This window comes from Mustela nigripes, chromosome 16, assembly GCF_022355385.1.
Source record: "Mustela nigripes isolate SB6536 chromosome 16, MUSNIG.SB6536, whole genome shotgun sequence".
Classification (NCBI taxonomy): Eukaryota; Metazoa; Chordata; class Mammalia; order Carnivora; family Mustelidae; genus Mustela; species Mustela nigripes.
The window spans coordinates 390,559-416,957 of record NC_081572.1 but is presented as its reverse complement, the minus strand read 5'-3'; the positions used below and the strand labels follow the sequence as shown (position 1 = coordinate 416,957).

Here is a 26,399-nt window from a genome sequence, read left to right as displayed (position 1 = left end):
GGCTGCAGCCATGGCAGAGGCAAGGTCCCTTCAGGGTTTACCTGCTGTCCCCTAGCCCGCTCCCCTGTGGACATGGGTCCCCCTCATGCTCGCGGGGCAGGTAGAGCTCAAGCCTGGCCCTAGCCCTTCAGCAGCTGGGGGCACCAGCCTCATTTCTGCTCTCTGGCTCTGTGAATAGAGATATTGCTTCCAGTTCTCAAGCCCTCCGATTTCTAAAAATCTGTAAATGCTAACAGGAACTGAGGACTCGGCATTTTCTCACTGTTGGTTACTTTTTAAAGATTCCTCCTTGTACCCACCGGCTGCTGCAGGAGATGTGGAGCAGCTACAGCCAGTGAGGTGAGACCCTGTGTGTGGCCGTCTGTGAGCCTCTTGTGAATGGTGGTAAGGACCTTGTGGGATTGTCCGTCGGTCCGGGGTGCCTACCAGATCTGTGAGCACCCCAGGAGGTATCAAGAGCCCTGTCTGCTGTTGTCCCCGACAGGCGCACCTTACAGGGTCGCCCTTCACACTTCCTACTTCCGGCCACGGCCTTTCTTCCCAGGGAAGGAATCTAGAACCGCAGCCATGTTCAGGACGGGCGACGACCCACGTGAATACACAGAATCAGAAAGAGCCGGCCCACCGTCCTACCAAGAAACAAGTGTACATTTTATTGTCGAGAAACATTTTCTTGAGTAACAGTGTCCACTTCTTTCCTTACTGAAACGGCTCCGGGTGATAATTTCCTTGCCGGTCTGGGTCTGCTGTGACTATGCTGTGGCCGTCGGACACAACAAGAGATATCTTTGGCATTTTCTTCCCTTTGCTTCATAATTTGTGGAACATCTTGTACAAAAAATGTAGATTTACAGAAAAATATGCATGTAAACACTTATTAATTCCCAAACATGGTAAACAACATAGCAAAACCTTTATCAGATCCGTGTTGGACCCGCGGGCACCCCCTCTGGGGACTCGCACTTCACTGTAAAGAGGAGGTTTACAGAAAGGCCCTCGGCAGGTCGAGGACTGAAGTCTCTCCCGTTGCCTCCCAGAGTCCCTGGAGTCACACTCGTCACACGCGTGTGGCTGCTCCTGGAAAAGCAGTCGTGCTGAGGACAAGCTGTGCCGCTGTCCTCCAGAGCAGAGCAGACGGCCCGTCCCCGGGACAACATTTAAACACACGTTTAAAACGAGAGCTTCATGCACGTCCACAGGGAACCGTCGGTCGGGCTGTGTTTCCGCTGCACGGAGGGGCTCGGTCACCGCGACAGGTCTTACCGCGAGACCGGCAGGTGCTTTCCCGGGCCTGGGCCGGGCTCCCGGGGCCCTCCGACCCGTCCGTCCGCCCCGCGTGGGGCTGCTCCGTGTCTGTGCCGGCGCCGTCTTCAAGAGACCTTACAGCTGTTCCGGGGGCAGCGCTTGGGCGGGCTCTGGGGCGGCCGGGCGGCCTTCACTTTACGGAGGCCACTCCTCTTGTGCGCGGAGCTGGCGGCCAGCGAGTAGGAGCGGCCATGCATCATCCTGGCGTTGAGGCCGCTGGCCATGGAGAAGGACTTGAGGTGGCCCCTCAAGGCCATGGGCAGCGGCAGCTTGTCCACCAGGTGCACGGGCGTGCAGGACACCACTGCGCGGCAGCACAGGTCCTGCAGGCTGAGCACTGCAGGGAAGGGACCGGGCTCAGCGGCTCCTGGACGCCAGGGAAGCCCGCTCGCCTCCCCGCCTCCCTTCCCGGGACTCAGGCCGCGCTCTCCACCCACTGTGCCCATGCGTGGCCCGGGGCAGGGCCAGAGAAGGGTCACCCTGCTTTAGTCACCTGGGACTGGAGACCCGTCGTGTCTCCCTCTAGGCCCAAGAAGGGGGCAGACCTGGAGTACAGACATGGCCGGTGAAGTCCTCCTACAGGACTCTCCGGGCTGCGGTTTGTGGTGAGACAGTGAGGGTGTCAGGCATGACCTTGCAAACCAGACTGCTGGCACCAGAAGCACGTATGACCAGCTCACAGGGACACGCTTGAGAGCGCGGCTGAGAAGTGAATGTTTCAGTCTCATCCACACCGTCCCTCGCATGCGTCAGGCTCCCTGGATGGAGCCCTCGGGGGCCTGAGAGGGGGCCATTCCCAGATGACCCCATCACCACCCCAGACCCTAAGGGCTCAGGCCTGGGGGCTCCCAGCAGAGAGCTGTCTCCACACAGTGGCCCTCGGCCAGGGGTGGCATGGACTCCCCGGGACACGTGGGGTTCCCACCGCGGGGCAGCAGGAGCACAGCACTCTGAACATCCCACCCGCCCGAGCAAAGGGCCCTATCCAAGTTGGCAGCTGTGCTGAGGCCAAGGAACCCTAATGAGGCAGAATCCAGCTCCACTCCCTCAACCCTGCACTGCCCAATTCAATAACTAGATTTTGTCCTTTTTTTCTTGTAACGGTCACACACTACCAGGTCCCTGTGAGGAAATCCGTGACAGCGACCGTCACCATAAAGGCCCCAACAAAGCAGATGAAATCAGAGGACCCAGGGCTTTGGAGGGATTCACACCAAGGGGCCGGGTTCTAGGGCACCAGCAATGCTCCATGCGCCTCTGCCTCTCAGGTCCCCTCTTTGCAAACAAGATGAGCTGAAAGTGAATCATTCCTGAGAGGACATCCTCTTCCAAAACCGTGAAATGACACCTGGCCAGCCGGCCCTGGTGGGGGGGTCCTGCTCCATGGGGTGGTGCCACCCCTCACTCAGTGCACATGCTACCCCCCCAGCTCTGCCACATGCAGACCCAGAAAGGGCTCTGCGAGCTACCCGACAAAACTGTCCCTAGGGATCCCTCTCGAGTTAAACGCATTCACCCTGAGGATGGCCAGGACGCCCTGGCACAAGGCGAGTCCTGGGCCGCAGGCCAGGGGCGGGGGCTCTGGGACCGGACGGCCTCCCGGCTGCCTACCCTTGCTCGGCCTCCAGAGCCGGTCTATCCCGTGCCGCAGCAGCACGGTTCTGGCCAGCTCTGTGAAGGACTCGGTGATGTTGAAGTTGCACAGAGGGCTGACCTCGAAGAAGGTGACGCCCAGCCGCTCCGCGTAGGCCTGCGCTTGCTCTGTGGGGACCTGCCGCTTGAAGGCCAGATGCAGGCGGTTCCCCACTAGGATTTTAGGGACGCCAGGGGCGTGCTGAAGGGCGAGACAAAAGCAAAGGGGTTACTTGGGCGAGCTTTTGGAGTTGCTGATGCCTTCGGTTATAGGGTAAGTAGCCTTCTCCCAAAGTTCACCCAGAACATCAGGATGTGTCTTTGTTGGAAACGGGACTTTTGCAGAGTGTAATCAGTTAAGACGAGGTCACTGGAGTGGGCCCTGAATCCAGTCACCAGAGTCCTTGCAAGAAGAGGACACAGAACTCACAGCGGGAAAGCCACGTGCCAGCAGAGGCAGGGACTAGGGTTACGGTCCACAGGCCAAGGACCACTGGCAGACCCCCGAAGCTGGAGGAGGCCAGATGGACCCTCCTCGAGAGCCTCTGCAGGGAGCCGATCCTGCTGACGCTAGATTTTGGGCTTCTGGGCTCCAAACTGGGAGAGCGTACATTCCCGCTGTTTATGCCCACGTATTTCTGCGGCTGCGGGAAATAACACCGTGCACACGGTTCTGACCACATCGTGTCCACACCAGCAGCCCCAGGTGCGGGCAGTGGCCCACACAGCAGGTGGGGCCCAGCTCCAGCCCCCGGGACTGGGCAGGGCTCCAGGTGAGGGCCCGGTCCTGTTCTGATAGGGGCACAGCCCCCATGTTGCTGAGGCCTCGTGTCTTGGTTCACATGCCCGCCCCCCCCGCATGCCCACGTGGACGGTGCCTGGCACCACGTCGTACCTCGTCTATTTCCTTGATCCACCGGTCGATGCCATCAAAGGACCAGCGGTTTGCGATGTCATAGACCAGGATCACACCCTGGGGGAGAGACAGCAGACTTACCTGACGGGTCAGAGGCGAGCACAGGGACCATGCTGGCCCGTGTGCAGGCCACTCCGTCCTCGACCACTTGACTCATTTTAACAGAAACATATTATTTTGTTTATCTACCAACTGTAGTAGTTAAATAAGTATTTCTGATGATGTTTCATGAGCTCATTACTCAGCCCTGTGATGTCAAGGTGAGTTGGGGTCTGGCTCTCCGTCCCCCACAGCCACCAGCTGTTGTAGGGACCCAGGATTCAGAGGGACCGTGAGGATCACCTCCTCCCCAGCAGCATTCCCACCCGCCCGGAAAGCGCGTTCTGTGGAGCATGCACAGACACACACGATCACATGGGCACAGGTGCACACACGGCCCACCACACGCACATGTGTGCACAGACACGCGCAGACACGGGTGCACACACAGCCCACGTGCACACACAGCACGTGCAGGTGTTCACGCACACGCACGTTCCTGGGGCTGAGGCAGGCTCATGCGCCCCAACACCACGGGGCGCGGCCCTCTTGGACCAGCTCCTCTGTGAGCAGAACGGCCTTCTCCTCCAGGCAGCCGTTAGAGGACATTCCGAATGGGAGTTTCAGTCCGTTTGACCTCCTGGCTCAGGGGATGTTACCTGTGCGCCCCGAGAGTAGGAGCGGAATATGGTACAAAATCTTCCCTGCCCGGATGTATCCCTGGAAAAGACGTTAGGGCCAGTGAGAAGAAATCACTGCTTCTTCCCGACAACCAGGTTTGGAACTCGAGAGCCACAGCGAGAACATTCTAACTGCCAGTCAGTGGCCATCCCACTGCAGACACATCCCTGAGTTTATCAAAACAAGGAACGGACCCAGGGGTGCAGACACCCGGAAGGGCCGGGATGGAGCTCCAAGCATCCAAAATCAGGATTAAAAAAAAAAACATTCCCGTGGGGTGGATTCCAGCGGCCTGTTCGCATGGCGGTGGCTCCGAGCACTGGTGGGCGCTGATTCCCTTCCTGGCATCTTTGGTCAGGACAGCACACCTCTGCGTGGGCCACAAACACACCCACGCCCACAGGTGGTTCCTTGGGGGGGGGGGGGGGCGGCAGGTCCAGGCCTGTCACTACAAACAGTGCAGTTTCTCCCTTTTCTTCTGCAGGTGGTGACCTGCCCCTGCCTTCTGAGTCCCAGGGCGCTCCCTGAGGGAGGGCAGGGCCTGGGGCTCAGGAGGGCCCTGAGGTGCTGACCAGTGTGGTCCAGGACATGGGAGGAGCCTCCTTAGAGCTGAGGAGCAGATTGGGGGGGGGACTCCCAGCCTGCGGAGTTTCAGCTCCGCAGCACATGGAAGTGAGCAGGGAGCCTGCGGGCAAGGAGACACCTGAGAACAGCGCAGGGCGTGAATCACGAGCTCTCATGGGAGATGGGTGGCTGTCGTGAAGTGGGGCCGTCCCTGGACACGGGGTGCTGTGGATCGCGGCAGGGTGAGGCAGGGGGCCATGAGGGGTGGGCCCGTGACGGCTTTCATGAGGATGAGCCACTCGGACGAAACGCGCCATCAAGAGACCTCTCGCTGCTCAGGGGAGACATGGGGCAGCCTTCGGAGGCCGGGGCAAGCGTGGGCTGTGAGTGGATCCTTTGAGGGTCTCAGGGAGGGAGGGAGCCAGGACGAGATAAGCCCCTGCCCCACGGGCCTCAGGGCTGGGCGGAGTTTGCGAGGAGAGCCCAGGAGTCTGAGGACAGCAAGTGGGAACAGGAGGCCGGAGGCTCGCTGACCCACAGCAGCGGGCAGCCCAGAGGACAGAGGCTACAGGGAGGCCCCAGCCACAACCTCAAACATCCTGGGGGCGCGGGAAAGGATGGGTGCTAAGGGACGTTGTGGAGAGAGGCTCCCTGCTGACCGCCCCCGGGAAGGGGCAGGTGGGGACGGCGCCAGGACAGGCTGCCCACATCCCGAGGCTGGTGCGGCTGGGGGCTTGGTCACACGTGGGCAGAGAAGAGGGCCATGCAGGTGGCCCAGGAGAAGGATGACCCAGGGACGGGAACAGCGGTCAGGCAAGTTGCGTGGGGTGGTCGAAGCAGGAAATCCCAGTTCTCTATCCCCAACCCCCCCAAGAGCAGGGGGTGGGCAGAGGTCCGGAGGTGGGACCTGAATCTCAGAGCCAGGGCTGCCAGGTGGGACGTGAGAAAGAGACCAAGTCCATCCAGACCCCAGGAGAGGGCCTCGAGCTCCCAGCCTCCCACGCCTGCCATGGGTCTGTCCCCATCACCCTCATGGGCCCCTCCTGGAGCTGGGGAAGCAGAAGGTCTCAGTAAGGCCACGTTCTGGACAGACCCCTGGGGACCCACCAAGGCCCCAGCGTTCCCTGCCATGGATGAAGCCTCGGTGGCCCAGACAAGTGGGTCACCACCTCCTGTGGGGCAGCCCTGGGTCTGCTGGGCCGGGGGGGCGGTCCTCCCACAGGCGGTAAGGTGCACTCCGAGGGCCAAGAGAGCCTCTACCCCCGGGGGCCGGCGCATCCTGCTGAGAGCCCGGGGTGGGCCCCAACTCACCAGAGCTGTAGCTTCACCCTCCGGCCGTCCAGCAGGATGGTGGTGGTCTTGTAGTCGATGCCTGTGGGAGGGGGTAGGCCAGCTTAAGTGTTGCTGGCCTCAGAGTTACTCTCAAGCAAATGGCACCAGAGAGGAGAACTCTCCTGGGAGGAGAGAAAGGACTTCTCACCAGGGAAGAGTCATGGTTTTGAGGTAGACGGACTAGACCTTGTTTTGGGTCTCCCTGGATTCGCACGGACCCTGCCCACCAGGGCCACTGCCCACTCCGTGGGGGCCACTGCCCACTCTGTGGGGACCTCCCAGCTTCCTCTCCTCCCTCGGCACCAGCCACCTCGGCCCCGGGCCTCGGGAGGCTCTGGCTGCTGCATGCTGCCCCAGGCGCGGGGACGCGGCCTTGGGCTTCGGCCCCTGGAGTGTTCGGCACGAGGCCCCCCGTTTGCAGGCAGCTCTGAGCAGCCCCACGTCCGGCCCCCCCATCTGTGCGACTCTCCCTCCCGCCCTGGGACTGCTCCCTCTGAGCTCCACTCCCAGGCTAAAACCCCGAGATCGTTCCGCCAAATTATCACACTAAGAACGTCAAGAAAAATGTGTTGCGTATAAAATGAGATAGGAAGCATGACCTCAGCTAGGTAAAGAAAATACACGCGTTGTGTGTGTGTGGATGTGCGTGGAGGGGTGACGCGGGACCAGCCCCACGTTGCAACTGGAAATTTCTCAGTGGTGTTTGCTTTGTTTATCCAAACCTTTCCTTAGTTTAAGTTTCTTCAATGTGCATGCATTCTTTTCCTAAGATCAGAAAAAGCAATAAGCATTTTTAAAAAGGAAAAATATTCCTCCCCGTTCCATCAGAAACCAATTTTCTGCTCCTTTTAGAAATCAGTCCCGTGGGTGCCTGGGTGGCTCAGTGGGTGAAGCCGCTGCCTTCGGCTCAGGTCATGATCCCAGGGTCCTGGGATCAAGCCCCACATCGGGCTCTCTGCTCAGCGGGGAGCCTGCTTCTCTCTCTCTCTCCGCCTGCCTCTCTGCCTGCTTGTGATCTCTGTCTGTCAAATAAATAAATAAAATCTTTAAAAAAAAAAAAAAAGAAATCAATCCCGTGTTGACAGAGCAAGTCCCCAGAATGCTTCTGCCCCGTCTGTGGCCAAGCCGGCGCACTCAGCGGGACCCAGGGAGGGAGAGGCCGAGACTGACACCATGGCCATGAAGGGGCAGAGAAAGCAAGAGAGGAGTTCTCCCATCCAAGAAACACACCCAACACAATTTATGACCACAAGGACCCAGCCAGGTTTGGGGCGCTGGATTTAGGCCATTTTTAGACTTACTCAGGAATGTCTCTCAGAGCAAGCCCAGCCTTGGAAACATTCTGGGATGTGGCCAGACTTCAGCTATCTTGACAAGGAAAGCAGGATTAGGAGTTACAGATCTAAAGGGGAATGGGCTCCTGGGGGTCAGACAGAAGAAGAGAGAGGAACCCCTACCTGGGGGCCTTGCCCTGAGAAAGTCCTGGAACGGGTGTGAAATCTTACTTTCCACCAAAAGAAAACCCCCACAGCCACGGCTCAGAAGGAAACCCCCTGAATGCATTCGAAGGAAGGAGCCATTCCCAACTAGCTTACAGATCCTCTGGAAGGATCTGTAGCACTCGGCCTTAGCGAACCCCCCACCCGACACACCGTATTCATACACCCTCCTTTCCTTAAAGTCAGTTGAGGGCTGTGCAGCATGCAGGCGGAAGGCAACAACAGATTTGCTTCGCATTCTGAGGACATGCTGCCGAGGCTTTAGGGCAGAGCACAGATATTCTGGAAGCTGCTTAGGTCAGTAGCTTTGGGCTCTGGGAAATTACTTTTGGGGGCGACCCACCAAGGGCCTCTTCACAGTCCATTAAAACCCTACAGAACTATCTGGAAGGCAACTTCAAATGCCTGTATTCTTCCTTTTGCAGCGGCCAGCATTGGGCATATGTGATGTGCGACACACACGTGCAATAAAACAGGGTATAAGTGCCTGTAATGGAACATGGATACACACATACATTGAATGGAATATATGACACAGAATACAATGTATAATTACATAATAAGTAGAATATATACACATATAATCAAACATACATAAACACATGAAGACATATACAGAGAGCAACTTCAAAGTTAATTTTGGAGATATCTAATCTTCCCCTGCGAACACTAAAGGTTTTATACCATCTACGTAAAGCAACAAATGAGCACACTTGGGAACCTATTTTCGAGTCCAGAGAGAATGTGGCTTCGGCACGTCCGTTTCCAGACAGCAGAAGAGAGTTCTCACCATTCACAGGCTGGAGAGGGTTTTCATTTTTAACCTTTAGGACAGTAACTCACTGTTTGAAATGGGTTGGCGCCTTTGATTTACAAGGCACCCTCACGTACCTTATTTTTTACTTATTTTTTAGGTCCACAGTAAAAATAAGTTTTCATAAATTTAAAAGAACTCATTCCTAATGGTCTTTTTAAGTCCCCATAAGGGTTTTTTTTTTTTTCCAGTTTATTTTTTTATTTTTTTATTTTAGTAATCTCTATACCCAACACGGGGCTTGAACCCACAACCCTTAGATCAAGAGTCCCATGTTTCACCAACGGAGCCGGCCAGGCACCCCAAGCACCCTATGAGTTTTTAAAACTATACTTGACTTTTGTTTTCATCACTCACAGATGCACATGGTTTTAAGTGTCAGAAACTTAACATGGACAACAGGACCCGATGCACACCCCCGCAGCACCGCATCCATTTTCATCCTCTGGGTACTTGTCTGCTTTGTGTCTCCCAATTTGTAAGCGACATACGTGTATTCCTACTTTCTGACTTTTCAGGGTTAGACATTAATCAAATTCCCACTGTGGAAAGTGAAAATGTAGTTCTCTTTCACCAACATGCTCCACATGTCTCTCTCTCTCTCTCTCTCTCTCCCCCTACACACACACACACACACACAGTACAGTCATTTGTCGTCTTAGCTAGACCAATATCCAATTTTATATCAATATGACCAAGTAAACACTATCCGCAGCTGGAACGCGTCTTCATTTGTCCTTCACGTACAACTTTTTGTTTTTACTGGAGTTAAAAATTGCCTTTTTGTTTATTTGCTTAGTTTTCGCTGCACGTATCACTAACATATCCTTAAAGTCTCCTCCAGTTATCCAGCCTTCCCTTAGTACTTCCAAACATGCGGGTGTCTCGCCTTCTTGGCAGCATCTTCTCAGGCTTCTGTCCCGCCCCCTCGCAGACTAGGAGTGCGCTGACTTCCTGGACCTCTTTTCTCCTGCTGTGGAAGCCCACGTCTCCCTCTCTGTCGGTTTACAACCGCATTTTTCTTCCTGAGAACGGTGTGTGGAAGATAGTTTTCAAGACTCTGCAAGTCTGTAATGTCTGTAGTCTGCACTCGTTCTTCAGTCAGAGTGGATGGGCACCCAACTGAAGCAGGAAATAGTTTTTACTCAGAAATGTGCAGGTCTACCTTCTGGAGTTCCTGTTGAGAAGTCAGATGTCAAACACTGATTCTTGATCCTTTGAAATGCAGTCTGGTCTTTCCTCGTATAAGGTATGGAGGGTCTTTGCCTAGTATGCTGCAATCTCATGCATTATTATGGGGCACTTTCATTGTTGGGCGGCCCACTCAACAGGCTCTTTCAATCTGATAATGCAAATCTTTGAATTCTGGGAAATAGTCTTGGATTGTTCACTTTTTTCTTCCTGCTGGGGTTTTGTTCATAAGATGTTAGGCCACCTGAACGTACTTCATGATTTTCTTACTTTCTCTTATTTTGCATTTCTCTTTTTTCCTCAACATTCTGGAAAATGGTCTCCGTGTTATCTTTTATCCTTCCTTTGAAATTCTTATTCTGCCATCACATTTTAAATTTCCAATATCTTTACTGTTTTTGGATTTCTTTCTTTCTTTCTTTCTTTCTCTCTTTCTTTCAGATTTTATTGATTTATTTGACAGACAGAGAGAGACACCAAGAGAGGGAGCACAAGCAGGGGGAGTGGGAGAGGAGAAGCAGGGTGCCTGACACAGGGCGATCCCAGAACCCTGGGATCATGACCTGAGCTGAAGACAGATGCTTCACCACCACCGAAGGAGCTACCCAGGCACCCCTCAAATAAATATATGAAATGTTTTTTTAATGGGTTTTTCTCTTTAAGTTGTAATTTTCTTTCTTTTTTTTTTTAATATTTATTTATTTGACAAGGAGAAAGATCACAAGTAGGCAGAGAGGCAGGCAGAGAGAGGGAGAAGCAGGCTCCCCGCTGAGCAGAGCCCCATGCGAGGCTCGATCCCAAGACCCTGGGATCATGACTTGAGCCGAACGCAGAGGCTTAACCCACCGAGCCACCCAGGCGCCCAAGTTGTGATTTTCTAACTAAACCTCAAATTAGTGGACATCAGTTTCAGAATTCAGCCTTTAGGGTCACTCAGAAGTTTTCTTATCTTTCGTTTGTTTTTCTCATAACCTCGCCCGCAATTTTTCATTTGCTCTTTTAATTTTTTCATTTAATTTCACATTTTCCTCCTGAAACGGCACTTCAGAAATGACAGCAAGGCCTGGTTCGGGGCAGTAAGGTGAACAGTCTGCTTTCTCTCATTTCGGTGCCCTGTTGTGTTGCTAAGCCTGTTTGCTCTGAAGATATAAATTCACAGCTCAATCCCAGGACCTGAGCCAAAGGCAGATGCTTAACAACTTAGCTACCCAGGCGTCCTGCTCTCTTTCTTTTTAAAAAAATATTTTATTTCTTCATTTGAGAAAAAGAGAGCACATGAGGGAGGGAGGAGAGGCAGAGGGAGCAGCAGACCTCCTGCTGAGCCGAGGGCAGACACTCAGGCACCCCTGGATTGCTCTCTGTGGAGACTCTGCTTCTGGCCATGGCTGCACAGGTCCTACCGGACCAGTCCTCCCGCAGATAGCAACTCTCAGTGACAGAAATAATCTAAAGACCAGTGACCCCAAAACACCGGAGAGTGACTGGCTGTGTGGGAAGGGTCCCCCCACTTTCTCCACTCTGGTGTCGCACCTCGCAGCAACCATACAGTTCGGGTTCACCAGGGGAAGAGGAGCTGGGACGGAAGCTGACGGACGGAAACACAGACGGGGGAAAAGAGCAGTAGAGAATCCAGGAAGGCTCAGGCACCAGGACCCAGGCTGGGCTCAGAGACCTACCCTCCAACTGTCAGGCAGGTAAGGCCGTAACCTCCTGTCTGCTGAAGCTGCTTGGAGCTTTGTTAAAACTCAGCTTAGTTAACATAGAGTGTAGTAGTGGCTTCGGGAGCAGAATTTAGTGATTCGTCTCTTACACGCACTACTCAGTACTTATCCCACCAAGTGCGCGATTTAATGCCCGTCACCCACTTTGTGCAGCCCCCGCCCTCCCCTCCAGCAGAACTCACTGTTCTCTAGAGTTAAGAGTCTGTTACGGTTTGCTTCCCTCTCTGTTCTTATTTTATTTCCCCTTCCCTTCCCCTATGCTCATCTGTCTGGCTTCTTCAATTCCCCACTAGTGAGATCATATAATTGTCTTTCCCGGACTTACTTCAGTCAGCGTGATCCCCTCCAGCCCCACCCACTTGGTCGCAAAAAACAAGACTTCATTCTTCTGGTGGCTGCGTGACATTCCATTATACACATGCACGTGTGTGTGTAAACACACAGCACACACCTATATGTACACATGTGATACACAGATACATGCCTGCACATATAATGGGATATAGTATATGTGTACACACACACACACACACACGATAGCTTCTTTATCCATACATCCAGTCAGTGGACATCTGGGCTCTTTCCATAGTTCGGCTGCTGCGGACATTGCTGCTATGGACATTGGGGTGCACGTGCCCCCTCGGATCACTGCATCTGTATCTTTAGGGTAAATACCCAGTAGTGCGATTGCTGGGTCATAGGGAAGCTCTATTTTCAACTTTTTGAGGAACCAACATGCTGTTTTCCAGAGTGGCCGCACCAGCTTGCATTCCCACCAGCAGTGTAGGAGGGTTCCCCTTTCTCCGCATCCTCGCCAGCATCTGTCGTTTCCTGACTGGTTAATTTTAGCCGTTCTGACTGGTGTGAGGTGGGATCTCATCGTGGTTTTGATCTGTATTTCCCTGATGCCGAGTGAGGTGGAGCACTTTCCCATGTGTCTGTTGGCCGTCTGGATGTCTTCTCTGCAGAAATGTCTGTCTGTGTCCTCTGCCCATTTCTTAACTACATCATTTATTTTGGGGTGCTCATTTTGATGAGCTCTTTATAGACTGAATGCCAGTCCTCTGTCCGCATTGTCATTCGCAAACACCTTCTTCCATCCTGTCGTCTGCCTTTTAGTCTTGATGACCGTCTCCTTCGCTGCACAGAAGCTTTGATCTTGAGGAAGTCCCAGTAGTTCATTTTCACCCTTGCTTCCCTTGCCTTTGGCGACGTTCCTAGGAAGAAGTGGCTGTGGCTGAGGTCGAAGAGGTCGCTGCCTGTGTCCTCTAGGATCTGGACGGCTTCCTGTGTCACACTGAGGTCTTTCATCCACTTGGAGTCTGTTTTTGTGTGTGGTGTAAGGAAATGGTCTGGTTTTGCTCTTCCGCACGTGGCTGTCCTGTGTTCCCGGCACCATTTGTTGAAGAGACTGACTTGTTTCCATCGGACGTTGTTCCCTGCTGTGTCGCAGATGCGCTGGCGGCAGAGCTGCGGGTCCAGGTCCGGGCTCTGTTCCGTTCACCGGGTCTGTGTGTCCGCTTCCGGGCCGGTACCAGGCTGCCGTCTGCAACTGACTTTTTTGTTTGCACCAGAGGCGTCCAGTATGACAGAAACCCACAGAGTACCGTGAATGGAGAATGTCTGACATACAAATCCTAGAAAAAGCTACAAAAGATACATTTCAACACCTTCCCAAAGCAAAGTACAACGACCCGTGTCTCCGCACTGCACTAAGGGACAAGCACTGAAAAGCGCGACCGTCGGGACTTGCCTATCCGCCAGCCTGACGCAGACTGAACGCACTGTGCAGCTGGTAGTTCCCGCCGCGGTGCAGAGGAAGCTGTCCTCGGCGAGGCTGACCCTGACCCCGGAGCCCCGGGAACGCACAGCCCGTGGTCTCCACTGCGGCTGGCTCGTTGAGAGCAGCGAGCGCCCCCCTTCTCCAGCCCGTGGGCTCCGCTGCGCGTCCCTCTGCCACCCACGGCACCTCCCTTTCGCCCCGCGTGGAGACTCCGGGATGGGCCGGGGCCAGGCAAGCGGGGTGGGACAGGAGACCAGGCTGGAGGAAGCACTGCTTCGCGTGTGAGTGTGCCTCGGTTTCCCCAGCTGGGGAGAAGAGAGGGGTCACAGCCACCGGGCCACCTGGGTTCCCACGGTGAAGGCCCCACAGGGAGGAGCTCTGAGGGATCCAATCCCAGTCCTGACAAGCAGCAATATCCTCGTGCTCCCCGAGCCTCGGTCTCCCCCGCCACCTGGAGGAACGCACTGGCCACAGCGGTTCACAGACTGCCAAGCGCGGAGAGAGCCTGGCCGCCTGGGAGCCCCGGTCTCCGGAGACGACCCACTGCTCACCAGCTCCACGCCCCCCGCCCACTCCTCGCAAACTTCCTCACTGAACCCTTGCCCTCAGCCCTGCGCTGCTTCCTTTCTCCTGACTCAGTGTTTGCTCTTCTCTTATTCAGTGTCTCTCCGCCTCCCTGACGGCTGCTGGCTGCCGGCCAGTCCCCGAGAACCAGCGCGCTGACGTTAGCAATGTCATGGTCAGGATCAAAAGGTGTAATTCTGTTCGCTGCACAGAACGAATTCAACGAAAACTCTGTCCATCAAAATGCAAGAAAAACATGCGAAAGCTCCTAGAGCAAAGCCTGCAGGAATGCTCATTGAGTCAGAATAACCGAGAGAAGAGGAGATATAATTTTAGCCTTCTTAAAACAAAACAAAACAAAAAAGGAAGCATCAGATGCCAAGCCGTTCGCTCCACTTTTAGCTCCGCGTGAGGAATAGATATTTTAGCTCAGCTCAAGCAGCACCTGCTTGTGTCTATTTTACGGCCTGAGCAGGTGAAAATGTATGCCGTCACATAGAAGAATGCTCCTCTGGTGTAAATACTGGTTAAAATCACTTGCGAACACATTCATCTTCGAGCAGCTGACTTCTGAGAAATGTGTCTAATGCTGAATGAAAACGTCAGAGAGCAGACCAGGGATCGCCAGAGGCTGGGACGAGGGGTTCCCTCTGCAAGTGGTAGCGGTTGGACAAAATTGTGGACGTACTAAATGCTACTAACTTACTTTAAAATGGTTCATTTGGGGGCACCCGGCTAGCTCAGTCAGTGGAGCGTGTGACTCTCGATTTTGGGATTGTGAGTTCGAGTCCCACATTGTTGTAGACATTACTTAAAAATAAAATCTTGAGGGGTGCCTGGGTGGCTCAGTGGGTTGAGCCTCTGCCTTTGGCTCAGGTCATGATCCCAAGGTCCTGGGATCGAGTCCCGCATCGGGCTCTCTGCTCAGCGGGGAGCCTGCTTCCCCCTCTCTCTGCCTGCCTCTGCCTACTTGTGATCTCTGTCTCTGAAATAAATAAATAAAATCTTAAAAAAAAATCTTGAGGGGTCCCTGTGTGGCTCAGTGGATTAAGCTTCTGCCTTCGGCTTGGGTCATGATCTCAGGGTCCTGGGATGGAGCCCCACATCAGGCTCTCTGCTCGGCGGGGAGCCTGTTTCCTCCTCTCTCTCTGCCTACTCGTGATCTCTCTGTCAAATAAATAAATAAGATCTTTTAAAAAAATAAAATAAAATATTGAAAATATAAAAATAAAAACAAAATGATCATTTTATATTATGTGAATTTCACCCCAAAGAAATTGTGTACATGTGTGTCCTTCCCAGAACTAGGTCTGCTTGGCTCTTTGGATCGGAGGACAGTCTGCTAGATAGTCTGCTAGACAATGCGGGGTGTCTTGCAGGGCCAAAGGGTGGGCAGGGTTTGGGGCAGGCACCCTGCTGCACCCACAGCCACAGCCAGCACTGGCCCCTCGGGGCACCCTTGCATTTCTGGATGCTCTAAAAGAAAGTCCCATTCTAGACAGGGATCTGAACTGTGTTCATCACCTTTAACGAAGGGCACTACTGAAATTAACACCAACTCTCTCTCTGCAGATCTCCTTTTTGAGAAGCATGATCCCTGAACCTCTCTTTCCTCAATTTCTCTTTGAAATGGCAAAGCAGTGGATTCAGGTGCCCCCCCCGGTGAGGGACAGTCCAGGGGCCTCCGGTCTCCTCATGGCCTGGCTGCCCCAGCTTGTCCGCGCGGCTCCCACTTCTGGCGGCCCTGAACTACTCATTCCCTACTGTGGGAGCTGAATCTTCCCACCTGCCTGGCAGGGACGGGACCACCACCATGCTACCTCAGCCCTGGGCACCCAGTGCTCTGTGCTGACCAGCCGTGTGCAGGAACACTGAGTTCTCAGAGTGGGGCCCAGTGCCCCAGCACGAGTGAGATCAGGGCATAGCCTAGAGGGTCTCTGGACCATTGTTTGGGTGTGGCCAGACAACAGCCCTGTTTCCAGAGGCCCAACACTTTCAAATCATGGGGCTCCCCTCCCTGTGTCTCAGGGTCACCCCTGAACTTGGGACACTGCTGGAACGTGGACTCAGGCCACCGCCAGGGCCTGGCAGGTCCGGCCAGCAGGGGCTCTTCCCTGCTCTCACAGGCCTGCTCTCACAGGAGACACAGCTGGGAAACCCTCACTGTCCCCCAGGGGAGGAGAGGGGCAGCATCTCTGATGTTCAAGGGCACAGTTCTCGATGCTGTTGGCACCGTTTTTGTAAAGCCCACTCAGCCAGGGGCTGCCCACCTGGCCCATGAGGCGCTGGGGACTGAGGCCAACACCTCCTCTGTCTAGGACACTCTGCTCACGTAGGCGGTCAGTTCAGTCAGCCAGCGGCACTGTATTCTAGCCCGTTCCCACCCCCTGGGGCTGCATGTGTCCCCAGAAGGAGCCCTGAGCCTCCCCGGATCAGCCTCCTACCTCTGCAGCTGCAGAAGATGTGGCGAGAAGACAGCTTGGGGAAAGGCATGCCCTCCTCACTGGTCGTGCCCATGCCCGGCTAAGGGACTGCCCCACGGGCACAGTAAACTGTTCACCTGTCTGTGCTCCTGAAGACAGTTTAGGATGAACCACTGGGAACTAGGACTTATTATCCCCACTCACCTGAGAGAGGCCAGGGGCCTTCTTATACAGTAAGTAACCATGATGTCAGGCACGAAGCACGAGAGGTGCCTGTGTGTCACTATGGCTAGAGGGAAAGGAAGTGGGGGACCAGCCAGGGAGGGGAAGGGCACATGGGGGTCCCTCTGCTGAGCAGTTATCATCACAGGACAACCAGAAACAGCCACACTGGCTTCCCTGAAAAGCGCACAGAAGAGGCAGATGTCTGCGGGTGGCAGCAGGGGCTCTGGGATGGATGCTAGGGGAGGCCACATGGCTCTGCTGGGCACAGAGCACCCACGGCCCCAAGCTGCCTCCTAGGTTCATGCTCAACCAGGCCCTCACTGCCTATGGGAGTGGTGGGCGCCCTGAGTTGGGTCGCCGAGTGGGACACCTTTGAGAGCAGTTTCCTGTCTAAGGGAAGAGGGTGGTCTCTTCAGCTGGGCCAGCCCTGATGCCACCATTCTGCTTAGCTAGGAGGTACAGTGCGGACTCAGCCAACATCATTACCAGCTGGGCCCTAAGCTCGAGGGCTGGGCAATTTTTCTCATAGAGGCCATGACCACCCCAGAGACCTCAGCAGGGCCTGGGTCACTCCCAGGCTTCCCCATGCCCAGTGGCACCTCCTTTGGGCCAAGTGTGATGAGCCCAAGACAGTGTGGGAGGGCAGGATAGAGTCCCATAAGTCATCTCATCTGGCCCAGGAGGGCCAGGGGCCAGCTCCTGGTGACCGCCACCTGCCGGGGAGGAGCAGAGGATGAGGGCGCTTGACCACTCAGGAGACAGAGCACGACGGCAAGGTCCATTCCCTCCCTCACTCAAACCTCACACAATGGCAGCCACCAGCAGCTGGCCAGAAGATTCCCAAAAGGGTTCTCACTGGCAGCCCTGGCAGTGGCGGGGCAGGGGTGTGGGCAGCGTGGCCCTGCCCACACCTCAATTTCGGACCACTGGCCTTCAGAGCCTAGAGAGAACAAACATCCGTGTTGTTAGGCCCCCGGCTCTGGCTGTGTTACAGCTGCATCCAGAAACGGACATGCGTCCGCGGCATTCCCGTACTGCTCCTCCAGTGCCCGCCCCACCCGTGCCCACAAACAGCTCCCGGCTCGGTGCGGGTGCCCAGCCTCACAGGATGGGTCCCAGGCCTAATGCCTCTGGCCTGGCCTCTCCCAGACATCTAACCAGCATGACACTATTTAAACCCATGAGGCAATGGTCTACCTTCCAGAATGAACACATCACTCTAGACTGGAAGAAATAGATTCTACTCCCACATGAAGTTTCTTAATCTAAAAGAGAGTTTAAGGGGTGCCTGGGTGGCTCAGTTGGTGAAGCCTCTGCCTTCAGCCCAGGTCATGATCCCAGGGTCCTGGGATGGTGCCCCGCATCGGGCTCCCTGCTCAGCGGGGGGCCTGCTTCCTTCTCCCCCTGCTCCTTTCTCCTCTTGCTTGTGCTCTCTCTCTCTCACTCGCTCTCTCAAAGAAATAAAATATTTTAAAAAAGAGAGAGAGAATTTAATGTTCCTCAAATTTACCTATTTATTTTCCCCATTAAGATAATACCTTTCAGCCTACTGTATTAGGGTTCACTATAATTTAATACGCATATTTATGATTCTGCCTCTGTAAATTTCTTTTCCTTCCTAATCAAACAAGATGCTATGCGTCAGGAGTCCCAGTATTGTTCAAATCCACAAACAAACTCGCTGAGTCCCATTTCGGGGAAGTAAATCCATCAATTTTTATCTGCAAGAGGAGGGGACACACAGTCCACAAAACCCAAAAACAGCCTGAGGTTCACATTCAGCCAAGGAAGCCCCAGGACAGTGATGACAACCTTCGTGGCTCTCCGCTGCCACTTTATGGGACTATCTCCCAGGGGACGACCGTTGGCAGGTGGTTTCAGGCATGAAACTCAGGTGTCCGTGGAGAGATTGGGAAACCAGGCTGAGTCCCAGCTGGATCCTGCTGCGACAGGTGGCAGAGAGGTGGCTCCACGGGCCCAGGGCACCTGCCTTCTTCTCCCACCATGCGGGTCCAGCAGCATGGCAGCCTCCCGCTCTCCCCGGCAGTGTCTCCCAACACAGTCCCGGGTGAGTTCCCCACGAGCCAAGGACATGTGCTGGGTTGCTCACGGCCTGGATTCCAAACTGTGCGCTCCGCTAAACAGACCTAAACTCCTGGAATGCGGGCCTGCTCAGGAAAACATGGACCACATGGCCAGCTTTCCGCCCTGGGGCTGGGGTCACTGGAAAGTCCGCGAAGGGCGACCATATACTTGAGCAAATGAAACCGTCCAATACCCATACAGTCGCTTGAGGTTGGACAAGTCTCTGCGCGCGACCAGAACAAAGAAGAGTCTGCTTCCTCATTGATACCCTCTTCAAAAGGTTTATACCTTAATCAGAGCCACAGAAATGATGCACACTGGGTCTGTGTATACGTGCGTGTGCTTACGTACACAAGTACTGTGCACACGTGCATGTGCTCTGCCTAGAGAGTATATTATGTAGACACGTGTCAAACACACTCGGATATGCCGTGTTTCTGAAGTATGTGAAGTCGAGCCCTGTTTTCTCTAAAACCTGTAGCTGGGAAGTCTCCCACTGCGGGGAACGTGCCTCACCTCAGTGGCTGGTGGAGACCAGAAGGAAGAAGTGATTGTGAACCAGAAGACATGCGCCACCGAGGCTAGCCCTCCAGTCCTGCTGGGGGGGGAGGCGGGGGGGGGGTTGGGGCAGGCAGCACCCCAGGAACCCAGGTGTTTACAAACGAAGGGGCAGTGATCTGCTCCCAGAAGCCTGAAGGGTGGCAGCCCAGCAGGGACGGGCAGCGGGTGGCGCAGGCCAGCGTGGGCCAGTCCCCATCACTTCAGTGGCTCCCACAGCCTGCGGACGCGCCAGGTCTCGGCCGGAATCCGGGGGCAGCTCGGAGAGGAAAGCAAAAGCAAGGCCCTCTGAGGACGGTAGCCCTGGGGACCTTGGTGCTGTCTCATGCAGTGACTGCCTTTCCCGTGGTTTTGCTTGTGGATCTGATAAAACAACATCTCCGATGTTTTTATGCCCGATCCCCTGGATATGGCGACTTCTTTCAGTTTTTGTTTATGCACAAGTCCTTCTCTGAGGCTAAATAAGCTGAAGAAGCCAGGGAAGAAAGCATCAAACAAACTTTTAAAAAAAAATCTCTTAACGGGAAATCAGTTCACAGCCTGTGATGGGAGTGATGGGCTCCATCGCCTCGAACCTTGCTGCTTCCCTCACCCCAAAAGGCCGGATCGAGGAGTAAGCCAGTGTAGCCAGCAAGACTAAGGCAGGACCAAGGCCGTCATCCTACAGCCACTGAGGCACCCAGAGCTAGTGACAGAGGATATGGTGGGTGCTTGGTGGGTCTCCAGCCAGAAGCTGACCCTCTGCCCAGCAGGAACCTGGCCTGGCTGGATCTGAGCCCCTCCTTGCCCATCACCCCAAATCAGGGCCACCTTGAGTTGGAGTTAGAGGCTGAACAAGAGGGGAAGTCCCCACTGCAGGGAGGAGGCACCACAGGACACGAGTGGGTAGAGCTTAAAGACTGGCTCTTAAGGAGAAAATCTGATACAAAGGCAGTTTTCTTATTGTCAAATACATGGAAGCACTTACACGTAGTTTTAAAAATGGATACATTGAAGAAAGTTACCATATGCTCTTGGTGGCACCACGGGAGGTAAGGAATAGAAGAGGGTCTCCGTAAGGAATTACAGTGTAAAGAACTAGAAAGGACTCACCACCTCTCAATTCAAACTTGAATGTGATGGCTTTATAAATCGTGTTTTAAATCTTGAACTGGTTGCCAAGGGAAACCGCAGAGTAGCTGCGAAATCAGCAAATCTACCTCTCTCTGATGAAGGCAGCGCGGTGGGGAGGGCGTGCATGGAGCTCCTGGCAGAACACTGGTCAAAGGCAAACAGAAAGGCAAAAAAAACCCCATAACAAGGTCAGTAAGGAAAAGCATTTTGATGGTTCTCACAGGGAAGAAAAGCCACTGCTCTGAGCCAGAGGGGCCACGGAGCCAACCACACCATCACACTCCGGCTCTCACTCAGGCTGTGTGATCTTGAGAGAGTAACTCACCCTCTCCGGGCCTAACAACATAACCTACCTCAGGAGATGGTTCTTCTACACGCTCAATAAAAGGGGTGGGCAGTACTACAACCGGCTGTCAGCAGAAATGAAACAGAGAAAGAAAGATGGGGTTTTCCTGCTGGCAAAAGGAAGCTGGAGGTGTAGCCAGGAGAAAGTAACCAGAAAACAGCTGCGAGGCAAGAGATTCCTCTCCCAGCAATCGGAGGTGGACGGGTAATGCCGTGCTGGCAACACCACCAGCTGGGCCACGGGGAGAGACCCTGACCAGGGACCAGAGAAGAGGAGCCCAGCAGCGGCCTGGACTGCACTCTCCTCACAGAGCTGAGCTGTCCAGGCCTTTCTCTCACCACTTCTTCCTGGGAGAAGAGGCCAAACGAGGTACTAACCCTCCAGATCCGAGGGAGGCTCCGGGGCCAGAGGCCCCAAAGTGGGAGATGGGTCCCTCAGCTATTCTGCGTGCATATCACACTTTAACAGAAAGTTATACGAGGAGAAAGAGACAAAGAACCCAACCTGAAAGGACACAGGACCCAGGGAACAAAAGGACGTTCGTCCCAATTACTTCATGCAGTGGAACAACTTCATGAAGTTGGCAAAATAAGAGATGTATTAATGAAATAAATTATTTAAAGAAAAATTTTAAAGATTTATTTATTTACTGGAGAGAGACAGAAAGCACAAGCAGGAGGGGCAGAGGCAGAGAGAATCTCAAACTGACTCCCCACTGAGTGTGGAGCCCAATGTGGGGCTCGCACTCATTACCCTGAGATCAGGACCTGAGCGGACACTGAGTCAGATGCCCAACCACCTGTGCCACCCAGGTACCCCATTCAAAGAAATTTTTGAAAGTTGTAAATGAGGGGCACCTGGGTGGCTCAGTTGGTTAAGCAACTGCCTTTGGCTCAGGTCATGATCCTGGAGTCCCAGGATCAAGTCCCGCATCTGGCTCCGAGCTCCATGGGGAGTCTGCTTCTCCCTCTGACCTCCCCAACTCATGCTCTCTCTCTCTCAAATAAATAAATAAAATCTTTTTTTTTTTTAAGATTTTATTTATTTATTTGACAGACAGAAATCACAAGTAGATGGAGGCAGGCAGAGAGAGAGAGAGAGAAGCAGGCTCCCTGCTGAGCAGAGAGCCCGATGCGGGACTCGATCCCAGGACTCTGAGATCATGACCTAAGCCGAAGGCAGCGGCTTAACCCACTGAGCCACCCAGGCGCCCCAATAAATAAAATCTTTAAAAAAAAAAAAAGAAAATTGTAAATGAGAGTTGTAGAAGGAAAAAATTGCAGAACACAGCAATATCATTTACTAAACTAACAAGGAAGTTAGAAACAGCTAGAAACAGTTTACTAAAATAAAAATTACCAACAAATCAGAAAGGCTTGAGATATCCACAGAAATTCAGAAGAGAGAGACGAAAAGGACGGCCGCAGCATCGCGGCGCCCCAAAGGTGACCACGTTGTGATCCTCAGAATATGTGTCTCCAGGAGGTTATGGCAAAGGGGAGTGAAGGCTGCAGAAGGAATTAGGTCTGCTACTCAGTTGACCTTTTTTTTTTTTAAGATTTTATTTATTTATTTGACAGAGAGAAATCACAAGTAGATGGAGAGGCAGGCAGAGAGAGAGAGAGGGAAGCAGGCTCTCTGCTGAGCAGAGAGCCCGATGCGGGGCTCGATTCCAGGACCCTGAGATCATGACCTGAGCTGAAGGCAGAGGCTTAACCCACTGAGCCCCCCAGGCGCCCCTCAGTTGACCTTTAAGTACAGAGATTATCCTGCATTAACAAACGGGCCCAGCACCATCACAAAGGCTCCTAAAAGCAGAAGTGGGAGACCGAGTCAGGCTGGAGTGGTGCAGTGTGAGACGGGCAGCATCACCTTTGCAGGAGGGCTCTAGAAGCTGGAAAAGGCAAGCAAAGCAGACTCACCACTGGCACCTCCAGAAAGGACACAGCCCTACCAACACCTCAGTTTCATCCCAGGGCCCAGTGGCCCTCTAGAACTGTCAGATAATAAATCTGTTTTAAGCCACTAAGTTTGTGGCAATTTGCCCAGCAGCACTTGGAAAACTGACATCAACACCAATCAATGTAACAGAAGTTTTAGGGACATGAAGTAAATTTCCCTGAAATTAAATACAAAATCTACAAATTCAAAGAGTGCACCGTGTACCAGAAGTTCAACACCAAGCATCCAACTTTGAGACACGGTCCGCTTGAACTGAGGGTCTCTGAAGAAAAGGCAACTCATCCACAAGGAGAGACTTTCTGACCTCAGGCTCTGAGGCAGCTCAGAACAAGCGAGAGAGCCCAGAGGGGTCGTTGGGAGGAAGAAAGAACGTGCGGCCTCAGGATACATGCTAACCTGCACAAGAGACTGCTCATGGGTAAAGACAGTGCACAGACACTCTCAAACATGAACACACTCAGGAAATACTCATGACCCCTTCCTGGAGAATGGCCGGAAATGAAATGTAGCTAATTGGAGGGACAGCAAAATACAGAAGACACAGACACATTGGTGGTCAGCGCCGAAGCCAGGTAAACATCTAAGACTGAGGGACTGCGGACACTGTACCCCCAAACCTGGGCAAAGTCAGAGCAACAGGGCATGCGCACTCGGAGTGGGGGACGAAAACAGGAGGCTGGAAATGCCCTCTCCTTCCTCCAAGTATTATGAATAATAACAATACTGACCATGATTCCAACGTCTTACAGTCTCCTGAGAAGTGCCTTTTTAACCTAAATCCTTTAGAAGAAAGAGTTAACTAGTTGCTTGAACAAGTGCTCAGTTTGCATATAAAAGGGAGTAACACAACAGAGGGTACCCAAGCCTCTGTTCAAACAACCCAGTCTGGAGCAGACTGCGCACATTCCTGCCATCTGCGCCTGCGCACGTCACTTGCCCACTGTAAGAAATCAGAACTCCAGCTTGTCCCCCCCAGGCGCACAGTTTTTAAAAGCAGGTGCTTGATTTCTTCCTCCACCGCTGCACCCCCGGCCCTGGGGACCCTCTGCCCTCCTAGAGCTGAAGCCCCAGAGCAGAGCTGTCTGGAGGGGCTCTGCCACACCCCTCACAAACCAAGTGTCAGTCAGGTGTCACTGCTGAGCATTTGAAATGCAGCTAATACAACCCTTTCATTTTATCTCATTTTCATTCCTTTAAATTTAAAAAACTGTCATGTGGCTGATGGCATCACTTTGAATAACACAGATCTGGGACTAGAGACACAATCCAAACGCAATTTTCCCAAGTGCCCTGGGTGACTCTCGGGCTGGCAGCTTCAAGAAGAGCCCAGGTTCTTGGCATCAGTTCTCCAGAACCAACCAAAATTCTCCCAAACTTTCTCCCCACCCCCACGCCTCCAATCTTTTTTATTTTTTTAAGATTTTATTTATTTGTTTAACACAGAGAGAGAGATCACAAGCAGGCAGAGAGGCAGGCAGAGAGGGGGAAGCAGGGGCTCGATCCCAGGACCCTGAGATCATGACCTGAGCCGAAGGCACCCATCTTAAAGGCCTGTCCCAAGCCATGCCACTCAAGCTGCTCACATGCCCGCACAGAAGCCACAGGCTCCCTCCCTCCGCCAGCTCTGCAGACCCACTTTCTCTCTTTACATCGCTCACCCCCAGAGAGCCCACCTTGCTTCCCGCCCTAACCTTCGCCCTGCACCTCCTGCTGCTCTTGCCTCAACCCAAGTTGATCCCCCCAGTGAGGCCCGCTGGACCCAGAGCTTCCTTCTCTGCACTTTCCTCTCCAGTCCCTGCTTGCGGATCAGGGCAGAAGCACACCTGGGCTGGCTTGAACATCAAGACTGGACTTCTGGACTGCCCTCCTCCGTTTCTGGAGAGCCCAAACGCAAGCCCAGGAGGCAGAAAGGAGCAAGACCCTGAGCAGTCAGTTTGCTCTGGAAGTGCGCCTGGAGCCCCCAACGTGACAGCGAAAAGGTGATCGCGGCGGGGACCCCTCACAGCCCCAGGACCGGACTCTTCCTGCCTGCTGGCCCAGCTCTGCCCACCTCACTTTCCTCTGCTCTCCCCGCCCTTCTTTCTTCCTAACGTCCACCCCGTCTTGGGGCCTGCGCCCCTCAAACCTCAAACTTCAGGGACCCTCTGCCCACTGTCCTCAAGCTCTGAGTCCTCCGGCTCCACCCCGCCCCTGGAACCCACACTCCTTCACTTTCTATAGCGCTTCCCTTCCTCGCCCTCAGGCCGCATTTTCATGGGTCATTTGGGTTTCTTGCCGTCCCGGGCCTTTTCGCCAGGATGAGGAGCCCCTTCCCTTGGACACGCCAGGAACCTCGGAGAACCTTCCGGACTAGTTCTCTTGCTCCCATTCACGCTCCGCTTCTATCTCGCCCACGCGCAGAGCCACCACCTGGGAGCCTCTGCTCGCTGCGCTCGGATCCCGCGCACCGTTCCCTCCCGCCCCCTCCGTACCCCCCACGCATCCTTTCCAAACGCGTCGCACGCGCTGGTGGCTTCCTGGCTGGGCCCCCCCGCAGCAGCCCGGCTACCTCCTTCTCAAACTCCACCTGCGTGATCCGTGCGTTCCCCTCCGCCTCGCGGTCATCGGGGTCAGCAGTACCCCAGCACCCTGCTCAGCCGCGAGCTCCCGCGGGAGGCGGACCTTGGTGAGACTAAGGAGGACGCTCTGTGCTCCCCACGTGCGGAACTGGGGGTGCAGCGGGGGATTCCCTCCAAGCGCGCGCCCGGCTCACGCAGAGGGGCGGGCGGTGAACCCCGCCCTCCTTGATCCGCGGCCCTTCGCACACTCCACAGCTTCTCCTCCCAGCGCCTGGTCGGGCTCGCTCCCAGTCCCGGCACCCCCAGCTCCTCGCCGCGCTACTCAGGTGCCTGCGTCCCGCTCCACGGTGCCCACCGTGCGCTCCCCCTGGTCTCCTATGAGCTCTCTGGCTCGCAGCGCCCTCCCCTGATCCCGGGGGCGCTCCCAGGCCCTCGGCTCGCTCCCCTGGTCCCCCCTTGCGCTCCCGGGCCCGCTGCGCCTTCCTCAGCCTCAGAGCGCTCCTCCGGCCCCTCTCCTCCCGGCCCACTGCGCGCTCCCCCGTGCGCTCCCTGGCCCTCTGCGCGCTCCCCGGGTCCCCCATCAGCTGCCTGCCCCGCTGCGCGCTCCCTTGGTACCTCCGGAACTCCCCGGCCCGCCGCACACACCCCCGGCCCCGCCCCCACCCCACCCCACCCCCAGCTCGCCGCGCGCTCCCCCGTCCCCCCGACGCTCCCCTGGCCCGCCGCGCGCTCCCCCGCCTCCGCGGTGTTCCCCCCCGCTCGTCGCGCGCTCCCCTGGCCCCCTTGCGCTCCCCGCGGCCCACCGCGCGCTCCCTGGGCTCTGCTGGCCGGTCCTGGCCCCGCGCTCACCCGCCGGGTGGCCGTACGGGGACTCGGCTGCGCCATCCTGCAGGCTCGCCAGGATCTCCCCTTTGCCCACGTCGCTGTCGCCCACCAGCAAGAACTTGAGCAGGAAGTCGTAAGCGCGGACAGGGCTGCCCAGGGTGCTCATCGTGCCGCCGCCGACGCCTGCGCCCATGCCCGGCTGTCCGGACGGCGCGGAGGCGGCGGCCGGCACCGAGGCGCGAGCGAGCCCTGCGGTCCGCAGA

At 54.9% G+C, this 26,399-nt stretch overlaps 1 protein-coding gene across 2 annotated transcripts; it reads right to left on the bottom strand.

Moving 5' to 3' along the window:
• Positions 1-232: 232 nt before the first annotated feature.
• On the bottom strand, positions 233-26,399 carry RAB40B (RAB40B, member RAS oncogene family). Of its 2 annotated transcripts, XM_059381098.1 has the most exons (6): positions 26,161-26,399; positions 6,449-6,509; positions 4,552-4,612; positions 3,833-3,910; positions 2,917-3,139; positions 233-1,642 (listed from the first exon to the last, which is right to left on the bottom strand). In XM_059381098.1, the coding sequence occupies exons 1-6, from the start codon at positions 26,327-26,329 to the stop codon at positions 1,371-1,373; spliced, it is 864 nt and encodes a 287-aa protein (XP_059237081.1). In that variant the 5' UTR covers positions 26,330-26,399; the 3' UTR covers positions 233-1,370. The 2 variants fall into 2 exon arrangements, with proteins under 2 accessions (XP_059237081.1, XP_059237082.1); XM_059381099.1 differs by lacking the exons at positions 233-1,642; positions 2,917-3,139; positions 3,833-3,910; positions 4,552-4,612; positions 6,449-6,509 and adding an exon at positions 11,821-13,341.